General features: G+C 44.4%; 1 protein-coding gene across 1 annotated transcript in view; it reads left to right on the top strand.

Annotated features, from left to right (window-relative positions):
- Positions 1–1,125: 1,125 nt before the first annotated feature.
- sema6a (sema domain, transmembrane domain (TM), and cytoplasmic domain, (semaphorin) 6A) overlaps positions 1,126–19,071 on the top strand; it is a 57,969-nt gene continuing 40,023 nt past the window's right edge. Inside the window, exons 1-5 of the mRNA XM_061071599.1 lie at positions 1,126–1,225; positions 2,048–2,165; positions 13,716–13,776; positions 15,173–15,235; positions 15,851–15,952. Coding sequence (XP_060927582.1) covers positions 1,126–1,225; positions 2,048–2,165; positions 13,716–13,776; positions 15,173–15,235; positions 15,851–15,952 — 444 coding nt within the window. The remainder of the gene's footprint in view (positions 1,226–2,047; positions 2,166–13,715; positions 13,777–15,172; positions 15,236–15,850; positions 15,953–19,071) is intronic.

Below are 19,071 nucleotides of genomic sequence, written 5' to 3'. Positions count from 1 at the left end.
ACCTTGTTGAGGACATCGTGTTTTCCAGCTAAATAAGATAAACAGGACAGTCAGTGAAATCAAAGTATACACAGACGTTTTTATGACTAAGTCGCATTTGATCCTTTCTCTTTGCTCTTCCTAATAATGCAAATATATAAAGAGGTGTTACGATGTTGGCTATATGCTCCAACCCATAAATACTCATTTTTAACAGTGTCCATGTTTTTTCCACATTCCGACTTCAAAGCATATGAACACACAAAGTCACAGCTCGGCAAAAATGTAATTTCATTATCTTTCTCAGGTTTCCAATACTCCAGTATATCTTTACACAATAAATTGCTGTTGGCTGCTTCATTAATGGATTGTGTATACAGGCTATATAACCTTTACGATAACCTTTAATTTGATGAAGAGTACAGGAAGGAAAGCCTCCAGGTGAATCTTAGATAGTGTGTTTTTATGTAGTGGTCATCAGCATGTAGGCGTTGTCAAGGGGGATTTCTGTCGATATAAAGGAGACTGACAAGTGGGAAATAAATGACCTGCCCCCCCATCCAGCCCCATCCCCAGGTACTGCCCCCACTTTACAGCAGGTTAATCTCAACAAGAGCCCTCCCACTGTCACAGAGGGAGAGAGAGCGAAGCACACAGATCCTCTCGGCCTGACATTGATCTATGACGCATATTACCTACCTAATCCAATTAATTCTGTTTCGCTTTACAGCACAGCTCACTTGAGTCATCAAAAAATGCATATAAATATATCTCCGACAGATTGCAATTAGCTGTGCAATGTGCAAAATGCACTAACAGCCACTTTAGGTGGACTTGAACTTGTTTGGCTAACTCCTTCATTTTTCTATCCCTCCTCTCTTTCCCTCCTGGATTTTGCATTTCTTTGTTTCACACAATGAAGGCAGAACCTGAGAAGGGGAAATAATCGAAGATGCAGTCGGGTGAAAACCGATTTGTTTGATAAACTTTCTCTCTTTTTTTTTTCTTTCCCATTCCTTCCCCACCATCCCTCTCCACTACCTCCCTCTCCTCCTTGTCTCCCGCTCTTGTCGTACTTAACACAGGCTGAGGAAAAATCTGTAGCAGAGGAGCAGCAGCAGCGGCAGCAGCAGTGTTGGTGCGACCATGAGGTCAGAGGCCTTGTTACTCTACTTCACGCTACTGCAAATAGCCGGGGCGGGCTTCCCCGAAGACAGCGAGCCCATTAGCATCTCACACGGCAACTGTAAGTATATGCTCTCCCTCTCTTTCTTTCTTGATGTGCCTCCGTTGTCCCTCCTCTCATCACAAGTCCCCCTTCGCTCTCTCTCTCCTGCACTTCTCTTCCCTCTTCTCCTTTTCACAAAACCCTCCTCTATGTATCTTGGTCTCTTGTTCTGTCCTCTCGCTCCTCCACTCCTCCTCTCGACCCCGGCCTCCTCCGCCACCCCCACCTCCTCCCACACTGAATGCATTTTGAGGGAATGGAGTGTAATTTGGTGGCCGAGGATTGGCCCGTCCACACACTCCAAACTGAAGGATTTAAAGCGGCATTTGAAACAGAGCCCACCCCACATCAAAGACTAATCTGCTGTTTTTCGGTTGGAATCCTAATTCTGTGTGTGATAGTGGTAATGCCGTGGCAGGCTATAAAGATATAGTCATTGTTTCTCTCCCTCTGTCCCGTCCCGTTCTAGCCTCTCCGGGCGAATTTGCTGTATCTCGCGGCCAGGACAGCTTGAAACAAACGCCAGCCGCCCTCACACCGTCCCGCTCCCCTATCAGACTATTTATTCAAACCAAGCACTTTCAGCAAAAGCCACGGACAATAGAGCGACCGCATAGCACAATGCGACACATTTCTAGCCAGCAATTTATGATCACAGCATGAGCTCAGCCAACCATTGTGGCAGCGTTTTCTCCTCCAGCTATAAGATACATAGGCTGACATTTGACCTAAAACCTGTTACACTGCTGACATAAGCTTTCAAACTCAGTAATTCCCAAATCCTTAGTTTATTAATTAGTTATGTAAACTGGAATAATTTGTTATGTCTTTGCCTTGCAGACACAAAGCAGTATCCAGCATTTGTAGGCCACAAACCTGGCAGGAACAACACACAGCGGCACAGACTGGACATCCAGCTCATCATGATCATGAACAGGACGATATACATCGCTGCCAGGTAAGTGATAGAAGCTGTGTGGTCAGATTTTTATGCTTCAGCGCCAGCAACAGCGAATGGAGGCATTAGGCTTTGGGCTTGTCCGTCCAATTTTTGGGAGCAAGATATCTGAAGAACGGTCAGAGGGAATATCTTAGAATTTGGCACAAATGTTCGCTTTGACTCTTAAGTGGAAGTAATTTGATTTTGGTGGTCAAAGGTCAAGGTCACTGTGATTTTAGATTTTCAACAAACGCTTACTTAAAGATGACCAGATTCAACTTGGTCATTCAAAGTCACTGTGACCTCACAAAATCCTTGAGAACTTTTAAACTTAACAACGCCTCGAAATTGGCTAAAATAGAAAATTCACATTTGGGTGGTCAAAGGTCACGTTCACAGTGGGATCACGAATCATGTTTCCGGCCTCTTGAACATGATCTCTCAAGACAGAACCGATTCGATTTCAGTGGTCAAAGGTCACAGTGACCTCATATGAGTCGGAAAGAAAGAAATGATGTAGACTGAAATCGCTTTGGTTGGTGGAGGCATACAACAGCAAAGCGGTAATTCTAGTTTAAACATGTTCCTAGGAGATCCTCAGATAGTGTTGCTATTTCAGACAAATTCAAGAAGACACTTTAAATTACTGCAAGTTCCACCGCATGTCTTTGTGGAATAAACTTACAATCAAACTGAGCAGGCGCGGCTCCACCAGGATTATTGAACCCTTCATCACATCAGCCCTTCTCATATTACAGCCGCTGACTGAAGTTGATTTTCAGCTACGAATGATTCTCATCAATTGCCGCCAGTCGGGGGTCGTTAACATGTGATCCTTTTTAACTCGATAACGGCTGAAGGCTGTGAGATCCCCAGCAGGCTGGCTATCGAACTGAACTGTGGAGCCCTGCTGTGCTGTTTTCTTTTAAAGTTTGACGAATCAGCGGGGACCAATTCCGAGAGCATCTTGAGACTGGACTTTTCCTCCTATTACCTCGGTGTTGTTTGCTATTTTCATCTCGCCATCTGCCAAAAGCCTTTAGCCTCAAACAATGTCTCTGCAGACTTTTGTCCAGCTTTACAAACATCTAGGCAGGCACACGGACTCACACAAACACACATTGCCACTCACACTTACTCAAATGAAAACTAAAGATGAATTAAACAAATAAAAAACGTTTTCTCAATGATCTCCTGTTATTTAGAAAGATACAACTTGATGTGATCAATATTCTGGGTCTTAGCGCAACATCCAAACAACCTTAATCCACAGAGTGTTGTCGATAAATCACAATACAGGAGGAGAAGAGAAGTTTAGGTTCTTTATTGGCTGGCAGACCAGTTGCCCTCGCACATCGATCTTTAAAACTCCTGACTTTCTTTGTCTGGCTCACTCTTTCCCCATGTCTGTCACCTGCCTTTATTGCTTTCAGTCTATCCGTCAGTCTGTTTTTCACCCATTTTTGAGGGTGTCTCTTTCTGACATGATATAGCTCAATTACACCATCTGGAGCCATAGAGAAAACCGACATTGATTTTGTCTTCTCGCTTCTCATCAGTAGTTTTCGAGCGGTTTGTGTTGCTTCACCTCGTGGCTCTGCAGAAACAGTCAGGGTCGAGCCTGGAGCATCAGCAGGCAGGGCAGGTGGGAGTGTTAGTGTGGAGGGTGACGTCAAGGCGGCGATGAGAAAGTCTTAGTTAAAACAGATCTGTATCTACTTGTTCTTGCTGTTTGCCATCGAGCTAATTGAGAGGCAGACTCGATTGGATACTGTTGAAAGCCACAATGGGGGTCTTCTTTTGTTTCCCTCCCAAGCATGTCAAATTAAATGGCTGAGGGAGGCTGCTGCTTCAAGTGGCACAGCTTTGTTACATATCTGTGGTCATTAAAACAAGGTGTAGGGAGAGTGAGAAGGGAAACAGGGTGAAAGAGAGAGCATGTGTGTGTTGTGTGTTGTGTGTGTGTTGTGTGTGTGTGAGTTTGGGAGGGGGGGCGGCACCGGAGGCTTTGGTCTGCCTGTCGCCCACCTGCTCCACAGGGGGTGACAGGGGCCTGGGGGATGGGGGACACAGAGGGTTTATTAAAGGGGAGTAATAAGAGTGTGTGTGTGTGTGTGTGTGTGGTGTGTGTGTGTGTGTGTGTGGGTGTGTATGTGTGTGTGTGTGTGTGTGTGTGTGTGTGTGTGTGTGTGTGTGTGTGTGTGTGTGTGTGTGTGTATGTGTATGTGTGTGTGTGCAAAAGACAGACGGTGCGTGTTTGCCCAGTTTAGAGTGCTGACCAGTTGTCGAGGGGGTTTAACAGTGGTTTCTTGAGTGTGCCATGTGGGCCGGGGGTATGTGTATGTATAGATATACATTTGTTATGGTGAACATGTGTTGCTGTGCTCATGGGCGTTGGTGCTACGGCTCATGATTGTGTCCGCAGTGAGTTATGCACGTGTTAATGTGTGCGTTTGCTTTTTTCACCTGGTGCGTCTGCACTCCAACTGGCATGAAGCGGACGGGGATTCTGACACGTGTGCAGGGTATGTGACCCCTGAATAACTGGAATGGCCGCCTCAGATTAGACCGCGCCGGATGACCGCCATTGATCCTGACACAGAGAAGAATGTCGGAGTCAATATAGTGGACACAGGACGACGGCCTGTGCTCAAAGATCCACTGGCCCTAAGAGGATATCGATAAAGACACGTAAGAGTTGAAAGACAAACAGTTTAATGCAAACTGTGGAGACAATCGCCACTTTAGAAATCAATGTGAACGCCGGCCAACCCCGGCAAGACTCTTGCTATGGAACAACCAACAACGCTGCAGGAAAAAAACTGAGCAACATCAATAGTTGCTTTAATGATTGTCGTCCCGTCAAATAACTTGTCTATTCTGGGGCCAGCATCATGCAGCTTTGCCATCGAGCCTCGAGACGAGTCGGCCTCAGTTCTCGGTGCGGAGCAGCTTGCAGATGGCCACTGTGAATGCAGTCCAAAGCCCAAACACTGTTTCAGGCTGTTTTTTGAATCGTTCCTCAGTGCATTCAATCCCTTTGGCTCCCGCCTTGGCACTGGCAATACAAATCACAAGATTTTTAAACTGTGAGCTGCATGCAAACATAGCAACTGATGAAATTGTAAATGGACAAAAGTGACTAAATCCATAGAGGGGAAGTGTCAAGTTGTTGGCAGGGGAAGAACTCAGCAACAGATGCAGTGATTGATAATTCATCCAAAGTTTTGAGCCCTGAATGAAATGTATTGATTTGCTGAAATCAGCTGCTCCTTTTACAGCCCTGTCTCTGCTGTTATATGTGCAGGGATTGAACAAAATGGCCTCTGTTGATGAGGTCGTATGGCTTTTCCAATACGCGTAAATTATCGTACGACCTCTTAGACTCCTATTGAGTGTGGATTATGAATTCAGTACATGACTATTTTAGTTTCTTAATATTCTGAATCCTATTCCATGACTCAGTTTCCATCAGGCGCATTACCCGAGGCGCCAGTCAGCCTGATGAGATATCAGACCATCGACAAAGAGACGTTTGTTCAGCTTTAAAAAGTTTACTTGATTTCTCTCATTCTTTCAAACAAATGACAAAAAAAAAGGTTATTCATGAATCAAACCTAGAGCTGTTTATGTGTTAAATCATAGTGATTAACAATGGGATTCAGCCGGGCACCAAGATTCAAACTGATACATTTTTTATTGTAGCAATTTGTTACGCATTATCCGTGATTACCAAGACAGGATGTATATTAAAGTACGGGTAATGGACATTAATAGGGAGAACCTCAGTGGCTGATGTGTGTCTGCTGTCATGCATGTCATAGGTGTTCAGCAGCAGGGTCACATTCGCTAAAAGCAATAAAGTGTTCCTGATGCGGTGAGAGACGGACACAGGAGGTTCCACACTGAGCCATATTTCATGTCCAGGCAGCTCCATGCACAGCATTCAGAGGGAATTCATCATAGTGCAGTGGGAGATTTATCATTCTGATCTCTGTAAAAAATATCTATGTGTGCATGGAAATCCTTGTGTGTGTGTGTGTGTGTGTGTGTGTGTGTGCATCTCTAACCAACAAGTCCTTCAACCTGACAGACCATGTAGGTCATTTGTCCCTTCCTTCTGATGTGATAAATGAGGACAACTTTGGAAATTGGGGCCCATGCAGCAGCAGGTGTACGGGACCTTTGTCGCCATGGTTACATCAGTAGCGTGTGCGTTTGGGAGATTTTTGGTTCAGCAACTAATTGGCTTAGTTAAGGATGATATTGTGGTTCGTGTTAAACTCTCATTACGGTTATAGGGGAGGTTCATTAACATGGCTACAGTTTTTAACATGCATGTTGTTGAACAACTATATCCTCCTTTGCCACCATCCAAATGATTACAGCGGTTAGAGGTCACCTAACAATACGTAACCACGGGTAGTAAGTAATAAGCTGCTGGCACCAACAACTTATGGCTTCATTTCTTACAGGAGGAGATACTGGCTCCACTCACAGCAAGTGACTTTTCTCAACTGTGTGTGTCTGTGTGTGTGTGTGTGTGTGTGTGTTAATTAAAAGGATTTGATCGAAGCATCTTGTCATTTAAATCAGACAGATGTGTCCAAAGACTTTTTTATTTGCCTTGGAGGAAACAAACTCATTGCTGTGGGTCCTAAGAATACCATTAGAAACCATTTGTATGTTACTGGATCTCTTTGAGAAAGCAGATATTTTTCTCACTCATTCAAGCAGCTATTTCAGAGTAGAATGTGCACGTGCAAAGTATAACCAGGAGAGGGGATGTTTGAAATGGAAATCTTGGATAACATTTTTATTTTTATTTTTAGCAAGAATTGGTCTGTGAAATCTCCATGATGCTTATTTTGTGCATCGTCTGACTTCTTTTTTGCAACGTTTTAATGGTCTCAAAAAATAACATGATGAGTCCAATGTTAAAGGAATGGAGGCTATAACTTTGCAAATGAATCTCAGGTTGTATGAAACAGGAATTTTCTTTCGAGGTTAGGGTACGGTTTGAAGACATGAGGAGAAGACGCATGAAGATAATGAGGCAGACATTCTGTATGTCTTCATGTGTGTGTGTGTGTGTGTGTGTGTGTGTGTGTGTGTGTGTGTGTGTGTGTGTGTGCAAGCATGCCCCAGGTCTCTCCACATGCAGGGCATAGTCGCCATTCCTGGCCCACAGTCGGCCTTTACCATGGTAACACCAACCACACTCTGTTTACACCCCTCTATGAGACTGGGAAGCATGGGAACCAGAGACAGAATGTGAGTGTGGAAGAGTGAGACAGTGTGAGAGTGTGAGAGTTTAGGGACCGACATTTGTGGCTGTCATTAGTGCTCACAAAGACACACACACACCGAACACACACACACACACACACACACACACACAGTAAAAATCCAGATTACCTTCTCTCAGTTGAGTCCTCCAGAACAGTCGAGCCTCTGTGGCCGCTGTTCTTCCCTGTCGGGTCTCTTTGGGTCTCGCAGCGGAGGCCACTGGAGTCTCCATTATTGTGGCGGCACCAAATCCTGTTAAAACCCACTAATGACGGGGATTACACGGTTGCCTCCTCTCCCTCTCCTCGCTGCACTATGGGCCATCCAGCCACGTCCGCACTCTGAAACAAAGATCGCAGCTTCAGGAATCATAATCACATGAGTTTAAAGTTGTGACGACTTTCCAGGAAAAATACAAAAAGTATTTTCTTGCGCCAAAGTTTTTAACTGCTTTGGTAATTTATCCAAATTCACAGAGTCTGACAGTTCTTCAATGAGTTTCCTGTTAGTGTAACAGCAGGAATTTTAAGTTGTAGGTGGCTGTTACCGAGGATGCCCAGAACAACAGGGAATTGTAGTGAAATCACATTTTTGTAAATTAGTATCATAAAATTTTTTGGTTATGGAATTACATTTCTTCTTGTCACTTTAAGACTTGTTTTTATACATTTGCTTTGTTACATGTTGTTTAATTATTCCCTGGGAGGAGGAGGAGGAAGATGTTGAAAAGCGCAATGATGAAATGATCAAATAATCCTGGATCCGCCTCTTTATCCAAATGGACAGCAGAACTGAAAGGGGTTCTCCTGACCCATGTCACATCCTTCTTCCAAGTTTGTGCTAAAAGTGAGAAAACATGTCCCACTGACCCAACCTCGCACAAAAACACACAATCCCACAAAAGGAGATGTGGTGGGAACGTAGAAATGAGAAGTTTCAACCTTCAAAAAGAACAACCTGCCTCAGCTCGGGGGTGAGTGAACTCTGACGTGTTGTATTTCATGCCACCACATCACCGAGGGCCTCTCCATGCCCTCGGCCCATTCAGAGCCTCAACGCTCCCTTCACAGCCTGAAGGTGCCTGCTGGCTCCCCCGCTTCCCCCCCTTCCACTTTGTGCAGAGGATTTGAACCAGTGAAAGCCAAAACAACATACAATGGGCCCTCCTCTATACCACCCATGATCCAGTTATTAAGAGAGAGGAATATGGGCGAAGTGGATGACGAGAGAGAAAGGGTGGGAGGTGGAGCGGGCGGGCGGGTGGGACGCACAGGCATTTAGTTTGCGGAAAGAGGGATGGTGGCACAAGGTGTGGGGTGCATGCTAATCGCTCTCTCTTTTCTGCGACTGGAATGTGAGATAGCCTGACAAAGGCCCAGCAGATGGACCAAGCCGGCTCGCGGTCACCCCCAAAAGAAATGCGCTGTTATGAAAACGACATTCTTCCACACAAAGCCCCTGTGTTCTCGTGGCCATGCATGGGTACATGTCGGATGGAGACCCCTCTATGTCACTGTGTTGCACTCGATCTCACACTAGCGCTCAGTTGGGTCCACTGTCTAGTCTCGATCCTTCAGCTCTTTCTCACTGTCTGTACCCGTCCACCATTTTTTGTGTCTAACAGGATATTTGCATACCTTCCATCCTACTCACGCATTTCTTTGTCACGGAATTTCGGGGAAATAAGACGCCGACGCCAAGTGATTCACATTGACGGCCAATGTTCTGCACCCGTCGGTTATCAACGGCTTCAGCTTTTTTTTTTTGTCTCCGGCAGAGTCTCACAGTGATTTGCATTTCATCAACACCGCAGCCCCTATAGACCCCTATGTTTTGTGTAATATGACACAGGCGTCTTTGGCGTGGTGCTTGAGTCATAGATCAGAGCTCAGAGAGAGAACTGGACTGTAACAGTGAGTCTTTGAGACGGATTTGAACTGACCACATCAGAAGGTTTGAAACCCTGAGGTGTGTCTACCAGAGAGAGAGAGAGAGAGATATCTGAAGGAAGGTGAAAGATGAGAGACCTGAGACAAAACTCCAACTTTCACTCGTACTGTTCAATCATTGGATGTAGCGCCTTTATTCCACCGCCTCACCAGTCTGTGAAAAAAAATATGAACATTGGGGAATTGTTTTTCTGCAATGATATTCATATAGAGTCAAACCCATGTCAGTGTAAAGGGGAGAGCCGTGGTGGGACAGGACACAGATGCTTTTGTGTAACATGTCACAACCTCGGATTCCACAAAGCCAGTATACGATCTGACATCACACGCACAGCAGGGGCAATGTCGACATTCTTCAAAGGAATCTTAATAGCGAAAGCCGCAATATATCAAGATGTCTGCATGAAAGCGGCTAAACAAACTGAATAAGATGTTCGTAAAACATGCACCAGTGACCTGAAAACAATGGGATGTTGAAAAATAGAAAGGGAGTAAAGCCCATGGTGGAGAAAAGATAAATAATGAACTGATGTTTGCATATGTACCAAGAAAAAATGAACTAAATTATTAAAGAAGAAAGAATATGGGCAGATTAATTAACTAAGAAAATAATTCCTGTTATCAGCCATAGTTTCAGTTTCCAGTACCGTGAGGGATCACGCATTTCAAGTTTTGTTTCAACTCTCTTTTCATTTAAATACACATAACTCACTGTGTGCCTGCAGACTAATGATATTAATACTATTTTTTTCACAGCGCCTTAAGGAAACCTTACGATACATCATAAATAAATATAATAATCAAAGTAAAACCAAACATTTAAATCAGAATAGGAGATGCAAACGTCTTTCAATACAATGAGGATAGTTAAAATTAGATCAAATCAGTGTAAGAGGCATAGACACCTCCACAGTGCATCACATTTGAACACAAGAGTGACTAAAAGTAAAACCAACGGCAAAACTCTAATGAGAGGGATGGATAAGATGTTACGCAGGGAAGACTGATCTATACGGATGTGTTTTGAGTTGTGATTAGAACAGCTCAAGAGGATCCAGATGTGAGACGGCAGAAGGTCCCACAGTCTTTGTGGAGAGCGGCTGCCGAGGCTCTGAGCCACAGGAAATCAATTTTTAAAACTGCTTCGGAAAAAAAGGGCCACAATAACATTAACTATATTCGATTGGAAGTTAATGATCTGCAAACACACAATACCACCAGTGTTGTCCTTGAACACCCCGTCTCGTTCCGCCTGTTGTTCCCCCTGAAGTCAGATGTGAGTCACACACCAGGGGGAAGTGATGCTGCAATGTGAGTTCAGGTGCAGCGCCGGAGAGGGGAAAGGGTGCATGTGTGTGTTTGTTTGAGCATGTTGGGGTAAAGGAGGGGGGGTGGTGTTGGTGTGGTGTCTTTGCACATGTGTGTGTGTTTGGAGAGCTGGTGTTGACACAGACACAGCCGCTCCATTGTCCCCCCCCCCGCCATCTCCAGTCAGGATGTTTGAGGGACGCCTCGTAGCTTTGGCTCTCTCTAATCTCTGCTGGAACCGAGAACCCTGGGGCTGGAGACCTGTGGCCCGGGAGGACTGGTCGGCCCTGGGAGGACTGGTCTGCCCCGGGAGGACTGGTCTGCCCCGGGAGGACTGGTGGGCCCCGGGAGGACTGGTCGGCCCGGGGACAGGGAGCGTGTGGCCGGGAAGGTTACCAGCGAAAATAATAGGGCAGTCAATTACGCATTACTCCTGAGCTGTTTTAAAATCGCAGGCAGTAAAATAACCCGTGGGATTACTCTAAATCCACCAAGTAATCCTCTGATTTAATGGCTTTTGGTTTGGTTTTTGTCTTTTTAATATAAAGTTTGAAGTTTAATATAAAAGATATAAATTAAGTTAAACGAACAAATTGCTGAACTTTGGATGACATAGGGGAACATGTCGGTGATATCATCCATCACTGTTATCACCGGTCATTTTTCTTTTCTTCTGTGTCCCTGCTTTATCTCACGGTATGAATTTTTGTATCTTTGACAAATTACAGTTATAATCCAGTTTGTGTCTGCCACGTGACCTGAGTCTGTCCTGTTACCCTGGAGGCAAGGTGAACAAAACCCTGAAGGACAGACGGGCCTTTCAGGAGCCCTGGAAATTCAATCCAGATCAATTAGCGAGAGTAGAGCAATGGTAGTGAGACTGGAGAGCCATAATAAGACACATTTACAGTGGAGTTTGCGGTTTTGGCATGAAATACTTGATTTGAAGCCGTGGTAGACTGCACGGTGACAGGCAGCATCTGGTATTTGCTAATGCAAGTGAACTTGAATTTGGAAAGGCCAAAGGAAGCGTCCCAGTGACTATCTAAAGCAGATTTCCTCTCCTTTTCATGGCTTAATATTCAATGAAAATGTTTTGATTCCCAGTTGATTTCAAAGAAAAGCCTTTTATTCATTTTTCGTTTCAACGTTCAGAAAGTGAGTTCGGGAAACCGTTAAGGTCAACCACAGTTTGGCTTTGATAGCTGATGTCATCCATCAAGACTGAATAGAGCTTTGGGCAAGCTGAGTGACTAAAACATTTCTTTATTAAAGTTATTTAAAAAAGAAAAATCTATATTTAATCATAGATGAAGGGTTGTATTTGTGTGTTATGTACTTGTGGTCATTTATCTTCATATCTGCTTCTGTATCATCACCTAAAAGACAATTTCGTTTGTCAATATGGTTTGGTCTCAAATTTTTTGTATATATATATATTTATGGTGATCTGTGAATCACATGACGGCTCAACGGCACTACAGAAACCGAGAACCACCTCCAGCCGGATGAGGGGAGCTTAGGGCGCTTTCACACACTACTTAGTTTAAACTGAACTGAAATAACAAGTGTGAACTGGGCCTTGGACGACGGTCAGAACCAAAGGACATAAATTTAGTCCGACCAAAAGAGATGGTCATGGTCTGGATCAAACTGAACCATTGGCCAGTTCTTTTGCAGAAGGGAAAACATTTTTTATTCTTTCTGGATAGTTCGGACTTTTGGACCGATTGCAAGAAGTTGAGGCGGTAATAAACAATAGAAGAAGAAAAAGAAGCGGCTTGCAGTTTTCACCTCTGACAATACAATTTTGAGAGAATGATTTCAGAGTAGACGTGGAAAGAAATAGTCAGAGAAGACAATTCAAAAAAACATTCCTGTCAGAGATTTGACTCATGTCTCATCAGCTAATCTGTTTTCCTCTCCCCTCATTTAAACGCACTGTTTTCTTAATTTCAACTGTTCTCAGAGATTAATTATTCAATTTGAGCATTGCGGCTGATAACGTGCAGCAGACCGGCTTCTCTCCTCAAGGAGATGGCGGTGGCCCCCAGGAAAGTGATATAAGTGGATTCATTTCAAGATGTCTGTTCCTCCAAAGACTTTATTAGATTTAGTTAATGAGAGAGTGAGGCGGGCCGTGCTGGCTGAGCGCAGGTCGGGGATCTGGAACGTAATTAAGCCACGAGTCTGACGACGCCACTGTTACAGACTTTGATTAAAAACACGTTCAACGGCTAATCTCCAACAAATTAAAGCGGCCGCAGCGTTTGGCGTGGTCACCTTTGGTTCTCCCTCTTTACATCCGTCTTTCTTCCGCTCGACCCACTTCCACACCTTCCACCCCTCCTCGCTGCACCCTCCCCCCCACCCAGCGTCTGCACCTTAATTCTCCGCGGTAAGTAGGTGTAGCGACATGCCTGTTCAACCAGCCGGTGCGTCTGTCTGAGATGTAGTTAACCCTTGTGGGTTTTATGTCTTCCATATGCCCTGCTGAGTCCTATATGGCTGGACTTTGTAATAAAAGAGAAGCCTGTATATTTCCAGGCCAGCACACATAAGTCTTCTTGTCTGAGCTATAATGAGTGTTAGTATAGATTTCCTGTGGCTCAAACACTAGGCTTAATTGACCTGAACAGCTCTGAGTGACTTGGCACCTCCCGTCTCAACCTGCCCCTCCTCCCTAACCCCCCCCTCCAAGACCTTTCTCTGGGACAAAGAGGCTTTTGTCCCCGGGCCTGCGCCACAGCTCTCTAAACCTTTGTTGACTGTTTCTGTCTGACAGAGCAAATAGCTCTGGCCTCCTTTTGTTTATTGTCATTTCTTGAAGTTTGAACAAAGTTTATACAAAGCTCCATTTTCCGACGTTGTTTGCTGCCTGCAGGGGGAAAACTGAGGGAAGGGAAGAAATGGGTTTATTGTTTGTTGAATTTTTGACTGTCTGCTGCCGTCTGACCTCTTATCGTCTCATCTCTCTCTCTCTCTCTCTCCCTCCCCCCCCCCCTCACTCCATCAAATGCAGGGATCACATATACACGGTGGAGACAGACACTGCCAACGGTGACGAGATCTTTTTCAGTAAGGTGAGTGAGCCTTCCGTCCCTTTCGAGGACACATTGTCCGGGGCGTGCCAGGATTGACAACGTAACCCTAATAACCTGGCTCCGAGTGCAACTGTGTGTTTGTGTGAGCACGTGGGTGTATGCGCGTGTGTGTGTGTGTGTGAGTGCGCTGACGTGTGCCAGCCAGCAGTCTTACTCTACCGCTCAACGGTGTGAGCTTGGCGTGCTCGCCATGATGACCCCTTTAAGAAGATTATCCAATCAATCAGCTCGCGAAACGCCTGCGTCATTCACGCTCATCAGTGGGACGGCCGAGGATCCGATTGGTTGGTTGCAGAAGCTGCGAGGACAGGAGAGCAAGTCTAGTAGGTAGAAGATGAGGAGGAGGAGGAGGAGGAATGGAGGGAGGAGGATCTTATTGTATATTTTCTGATTATTCAAAAAGCTTCATATTTGCACCGGCCCTCAGCTGTAATATCCCACTCTCCATTTCATCCCAGCCGCTGTTCCAACCACTCCTCGCCTGCATCACTTACAAAATCCATGCAAACAGAATTCAAACAAGGCCGTGCTCGTGTGTACAGCAACCCGCCGTCCCTCCACCTCATCCACTTCAATGTCATCGCCCGACGAGTGGGTCTTAATGAGAGCACGCTGCAGATGAAAGCCTGGTGGGAGACTCGCAGATTGATTGATGACTGAGGGTCTTTAATCAGCGGCTGAGCTCCAACATGTTGTACAACAGTGGCGGGTGAGCAGCGGTCTGAACCAGCGGCTCAGCACTGACCCTCCGGCCACACAGGGCAGGGGAGGGTTTTGTGTGTTTATATATGTGTGTGTGTGTGTGTGTGTGTGTGTGTGAGTGGCTGCAGAAACCAGATATAACTTAGTATTGACTGATGAGTGTGTGTGACAGCGTAAGAGGGTGTATACATTGGTGTGCGTAGTTGATTGACAGGTCTTGGTAGCACCACCACACAGGCCAAGGTAGTGTGTTTGAATATACGTGTGTGTGTGTGTGTGTGTGTATATGTGTTTGTGTGTGTGTGTGTGTTTGTGTGTGTGTGATGGCCAGTCCACCTATCAATCCACAGCAATGAGCTCAGAGGCGGGACCTGCCCTTGGACAGACTCGGCTCTGATCCGTGGACAGTATTGTATTTCCTCCTCTCAGCCAGAGATTTGAAAGTTCAAGGAGGTAAACTGATCTCTGATCGGCTGCTTTAGTAAAGTTCACCTCAGAGCAGGTGCCTCATTAGGACAATCAATGAGGGGGGATCTCAGATGATGATTATTGATCACAGCATCGATCGCTTATTGAGCTCTGTGGTGCCTTCTGTTTTTTGTCTCCTCCGTCAATGTTTATCTTGTTTGCTTTCTGACCCCCTGATCTCATTCTGTCTTTGACTCATTTCCAGAAAATGACATGGAAGTCCAGACAGGCAGACGTGGACACTTGCAGAATGAAAGGGAAACACAAGGTAGAGAAAACGCACACGCGAGCATGCACATACATTCCCAGACACACATCATCTTCTGTACTTACACCTTAACTCCATTTATAGAACAAATGTCACCCTACTCTTTCCCAAACACTTCTTAAGGATGTCACACTTTATACGCTGCAGACAAGCTGAATCAGATGTAATTTCACACACTTTCTCTGCCTCTTTCACACGCATATGCACGACACATTATCACAGAGAGGCGACTCTGCAGGTGCAATAACACAGTCTCTGTGTTTCACATTGTTTCTGCTCTCACTGGCAGTATAATTGTATTTTATATGGATTTATCGCCCCATTCAATCAAAACTGTTTAAAATGTTTATTGATTTCATTACTGTTCCAGAAAGAAATTCAATCTGCTGTAAATCTCTCTTGAAGAACCGAGAGGACATGATTCATTTTGTGATCGCCAGCTCGATGTTCGTTATGCTGCTCCCTTGTTTCACTTGTACTTCAAAAGAAAGAAAAGAAGGATCCACATGTGGTTTTCTGTGTAAATATGTCTCAAGCCAAAAGACACAAATGTCACCATGAACCTCCTTTCTTCTTTTTCTCTTGTCTTCCTCTCCCGGCTTGTGCTCCCTGAAGGATGAGTGTCACAATTTCATCAAAGTTCTCCTGCAGCAAAATGAAGACACTTTGTTTGTTTGTGGAACAAATGCTTTCAACCCCTCCTGCCGAACGTACAAGGTACTTACACACACAAACACGCACATGCACACACATTAACTCCCTGGTGCTATTTTTTACCTCAGTGACAGACGTGCACCAAACATGCTGTGCACATAAACGCCATACTAACATTGGGCTGTTTCCACTCCTGCTTTGTCTGTTTTTCTCTGACACACACTCCCACACACGGGTTTATTTCAACCTCAACCATGCGGTGGGGGGGTAGGGAGGTGAGCTCTGGAATGACGGACATAGATGGATGACTTTCACAACTCAGCAAGCGATCCCCCTATGTCTTTATCACCAGCTGTACTTTGACACGCTCGATTTAGTAGCAGGCAAACCTATCTACTTCCCTTCGTACGTAGACACTCATTCACTCACACACTGAAATGCAGGAGAAGGTGCACCGCTGAAATCTGATTCATCCTTCTCCTGTAAGTGGATGCCTGCCTGGCGGCACACATGCAGGCAAGTCTGGAATAGCTTCAAGATTCCTGCAGGAAAAGCAAAAACCACCTCGTGAAGATGCATTTTTACGACCTGGGGTCAAGAAAGGAAACAGGTCGACATCAAGATTGACTTGTTGGAGAAGTGGTGATGCCAAGAGAAGATAAACAGGGAAGCAGATGGACAAATAAAGAAAGCAGCAACATGCAGGCATTAAACACACTCATTTCAAAGCATACAAGCAGAGAGAACGACAAACATTAAAAAAGCAGACAGGCTGACTTCTAACTGCTGCTCAAATTGTCATGTTTTTTCCCTTCCCTTGCGACGTAGATGTTATTTTTCATACTTCATGCTGTGAAAAGTGAGAACTGCCGTTACAAAGACTGAATCGTTGCTCATTCACAGGACGGGTTTTATGCCTGGTAGCTTGAATCATAGATATATATAAAGACTAGATGTCTCTTTCGACGGAGCCGGACGTCCGCACATGGCGGCCATCTTGCCAGAGGTTGCTCGCTCACCCATAACATTGTGTTGTAGTGGTACTTACTTTTTAAATAACCATAACTTGCTCAATTTTCAACCGATATTTAAACGGTCTGGTTTGTTATAAACGTCAGAGATGTAGTTATGACACTGCATAAATTATTATTTTTTTTAGAAAATAACATAATTATTCATAAGTATGCAGTGTCATATCTACATCTCTGACGTTTATAACAAACCAAACCGTTTAAAAATTGGTTGAAAATTTAGCAAGTTATGGTTATTTACCACTACCAACACAATGTTATGGGTGAGCGAGCAACCTCTGGCAAGATGGCCGCCATGTGCGGACTAACGACTCCGTTGGCCGGCAACACAGACGAGACATCTAGTCTTTATATATATCTATGGCTTGAATGGCCCAGCGTTTTGCGGGTAAGGCTATGATCACACTGCGATGCTTCGTGCCCAATATTGGATTCATTACTCAGATTTTTTTTGTTTAACCATTCACATTATTTGTTAAATTTGGCCAGAATGTGGCAGGTGTCCAACTGGAAAGAGAAAAGTGGTCACAGTCCTGAACTGACCTGCATTGTGCAAAAGAACAACAATACGTCATACCACGTCACACACAGTAGTAAAGGCGGATGTCACTGAAGTCACAGGAAACATTAGCTACAACAACTTATACATGGGTAGGGTCACAAGTATAAGTTGTTCGGCAGTGGAAGACAACAAATGGCACATTGAAAGATAGTAAATAAAGAAAACTGCACAACATATGAATGTCACTCCAGTTTTGTATCAGGAGGATTAGTTTAAGAAGAGAAGTAGAATATGTCTCTTCTTGGGAAACAAATCAGATATGAACCACAGAGAGACAGAATGACAGACCGACAGGAGGAGCATAAACAGACTCAGCCGAGGTTCTGTCCTGAAGGATGTTATTGTTTGCTTTGCTGGGATGTGATGTGATGGTCACAGCACACGGAGATGTTATCTCGGGGGCCTGTGGGGAAAACTCTCCTGCTTTGGTTCACTAGATCTGTTTACCAAAAAAACAAGACATCTCCGCTCCGTTGCCTCTGTGGTTTAGCATGCTAAGCACACAGAGCGGACGTCTTTCAATTCACCGACTCCTCCTGCGGGGAAAGTGGGATTTATGTCTCCGCATTTATCAGGCGTGGATAGCTTTTATAGCCACTCTGGTTATGGTTTCAAGGTTCGTGTTTTAGCCGCCGTTGCACTGATATTGTCTGGTATAGAGTTAAGGGGCAGGTGAGGGAAAGGCTTGGTAATACGGCCACATTTACACACCAGCACGCTTCCCTGTTCGAACATACTAAACATAAAGTAGTTCTTCTTTTTATTTTTCAGTTTAGTGCTTCATTGTCCAAACATACACACATTACATCTATAGCATGTGACACAACAATACAATAAATTAAAGAGTGCTACATTGTGTAGACTAGTGTGTTAAATTCAATTACCACTGGTGTAAATTAAGCAGACAAATTGCACTGAATAAAAAATGAACAATTTAATCTACATTCGTTTGCACTTGCCCTAGGAACCCTTGCATCCCCCGGGGGGGTTGGGGATGATTGCATTATGTAGGGTGTGGTCTGGGCTCCCTCAAATGTATCAAGGCTATTGTAACCTATCCTCAAAACAAAGGAGGAAAGATAGTAATATCCTATCTGCCCATAAATACATTATACAAGGAAATTACTTCATTCAACTGTTCATTAATATTGTTCCTTTATTTTTAATAATGTGTCTCCAACTAGAGCTTTAACATTTCATTGAGTCAGTTAATTATGTTTGCGACTGCTCCTTCCCTTAAGAACTAATTTCACTGACACCGCTGTAATTATTTAAGTTGAATAAAATTACCTTCCGAATCTGGAAATACTTGAATCAATGGCCATTAATAAACTATGATGTGATTTAGAGTCTGACCAAAAGACTTGGGATAATGAGGCCTTTTAAAATGTTGTAAAAAATTGACAACTTACACACAAACATGTAAATGCTCATATCAGAGCCTGTGTAGGATACAAATGGGTATATGCATCTGCACAAACACTGACAACTGTGCAAACACATTGACTTACAACACACATTTTACAAAATCATCACACACACACACACACACACACACACACACACATTGCAGTTTTGGCAGAAAAAAC

The sequence above is a fragment of the Limanda limanda genome, chromosome 5 (assembly GCF_963576545.1).
Source record: "Limanda limanda chromosome 5, fLimLim1.1, whole genome shotgun sequence".
Lineage (NCBI taxonomy): Eukaryota > Metazoa > Chordata > Actinopteri > Pleuronectiformes > Pleuronectidae > Limanda > Limanda limanda.
This window is presented reverse-complemented; position numbering and strand designations above follow the sequence as displayed.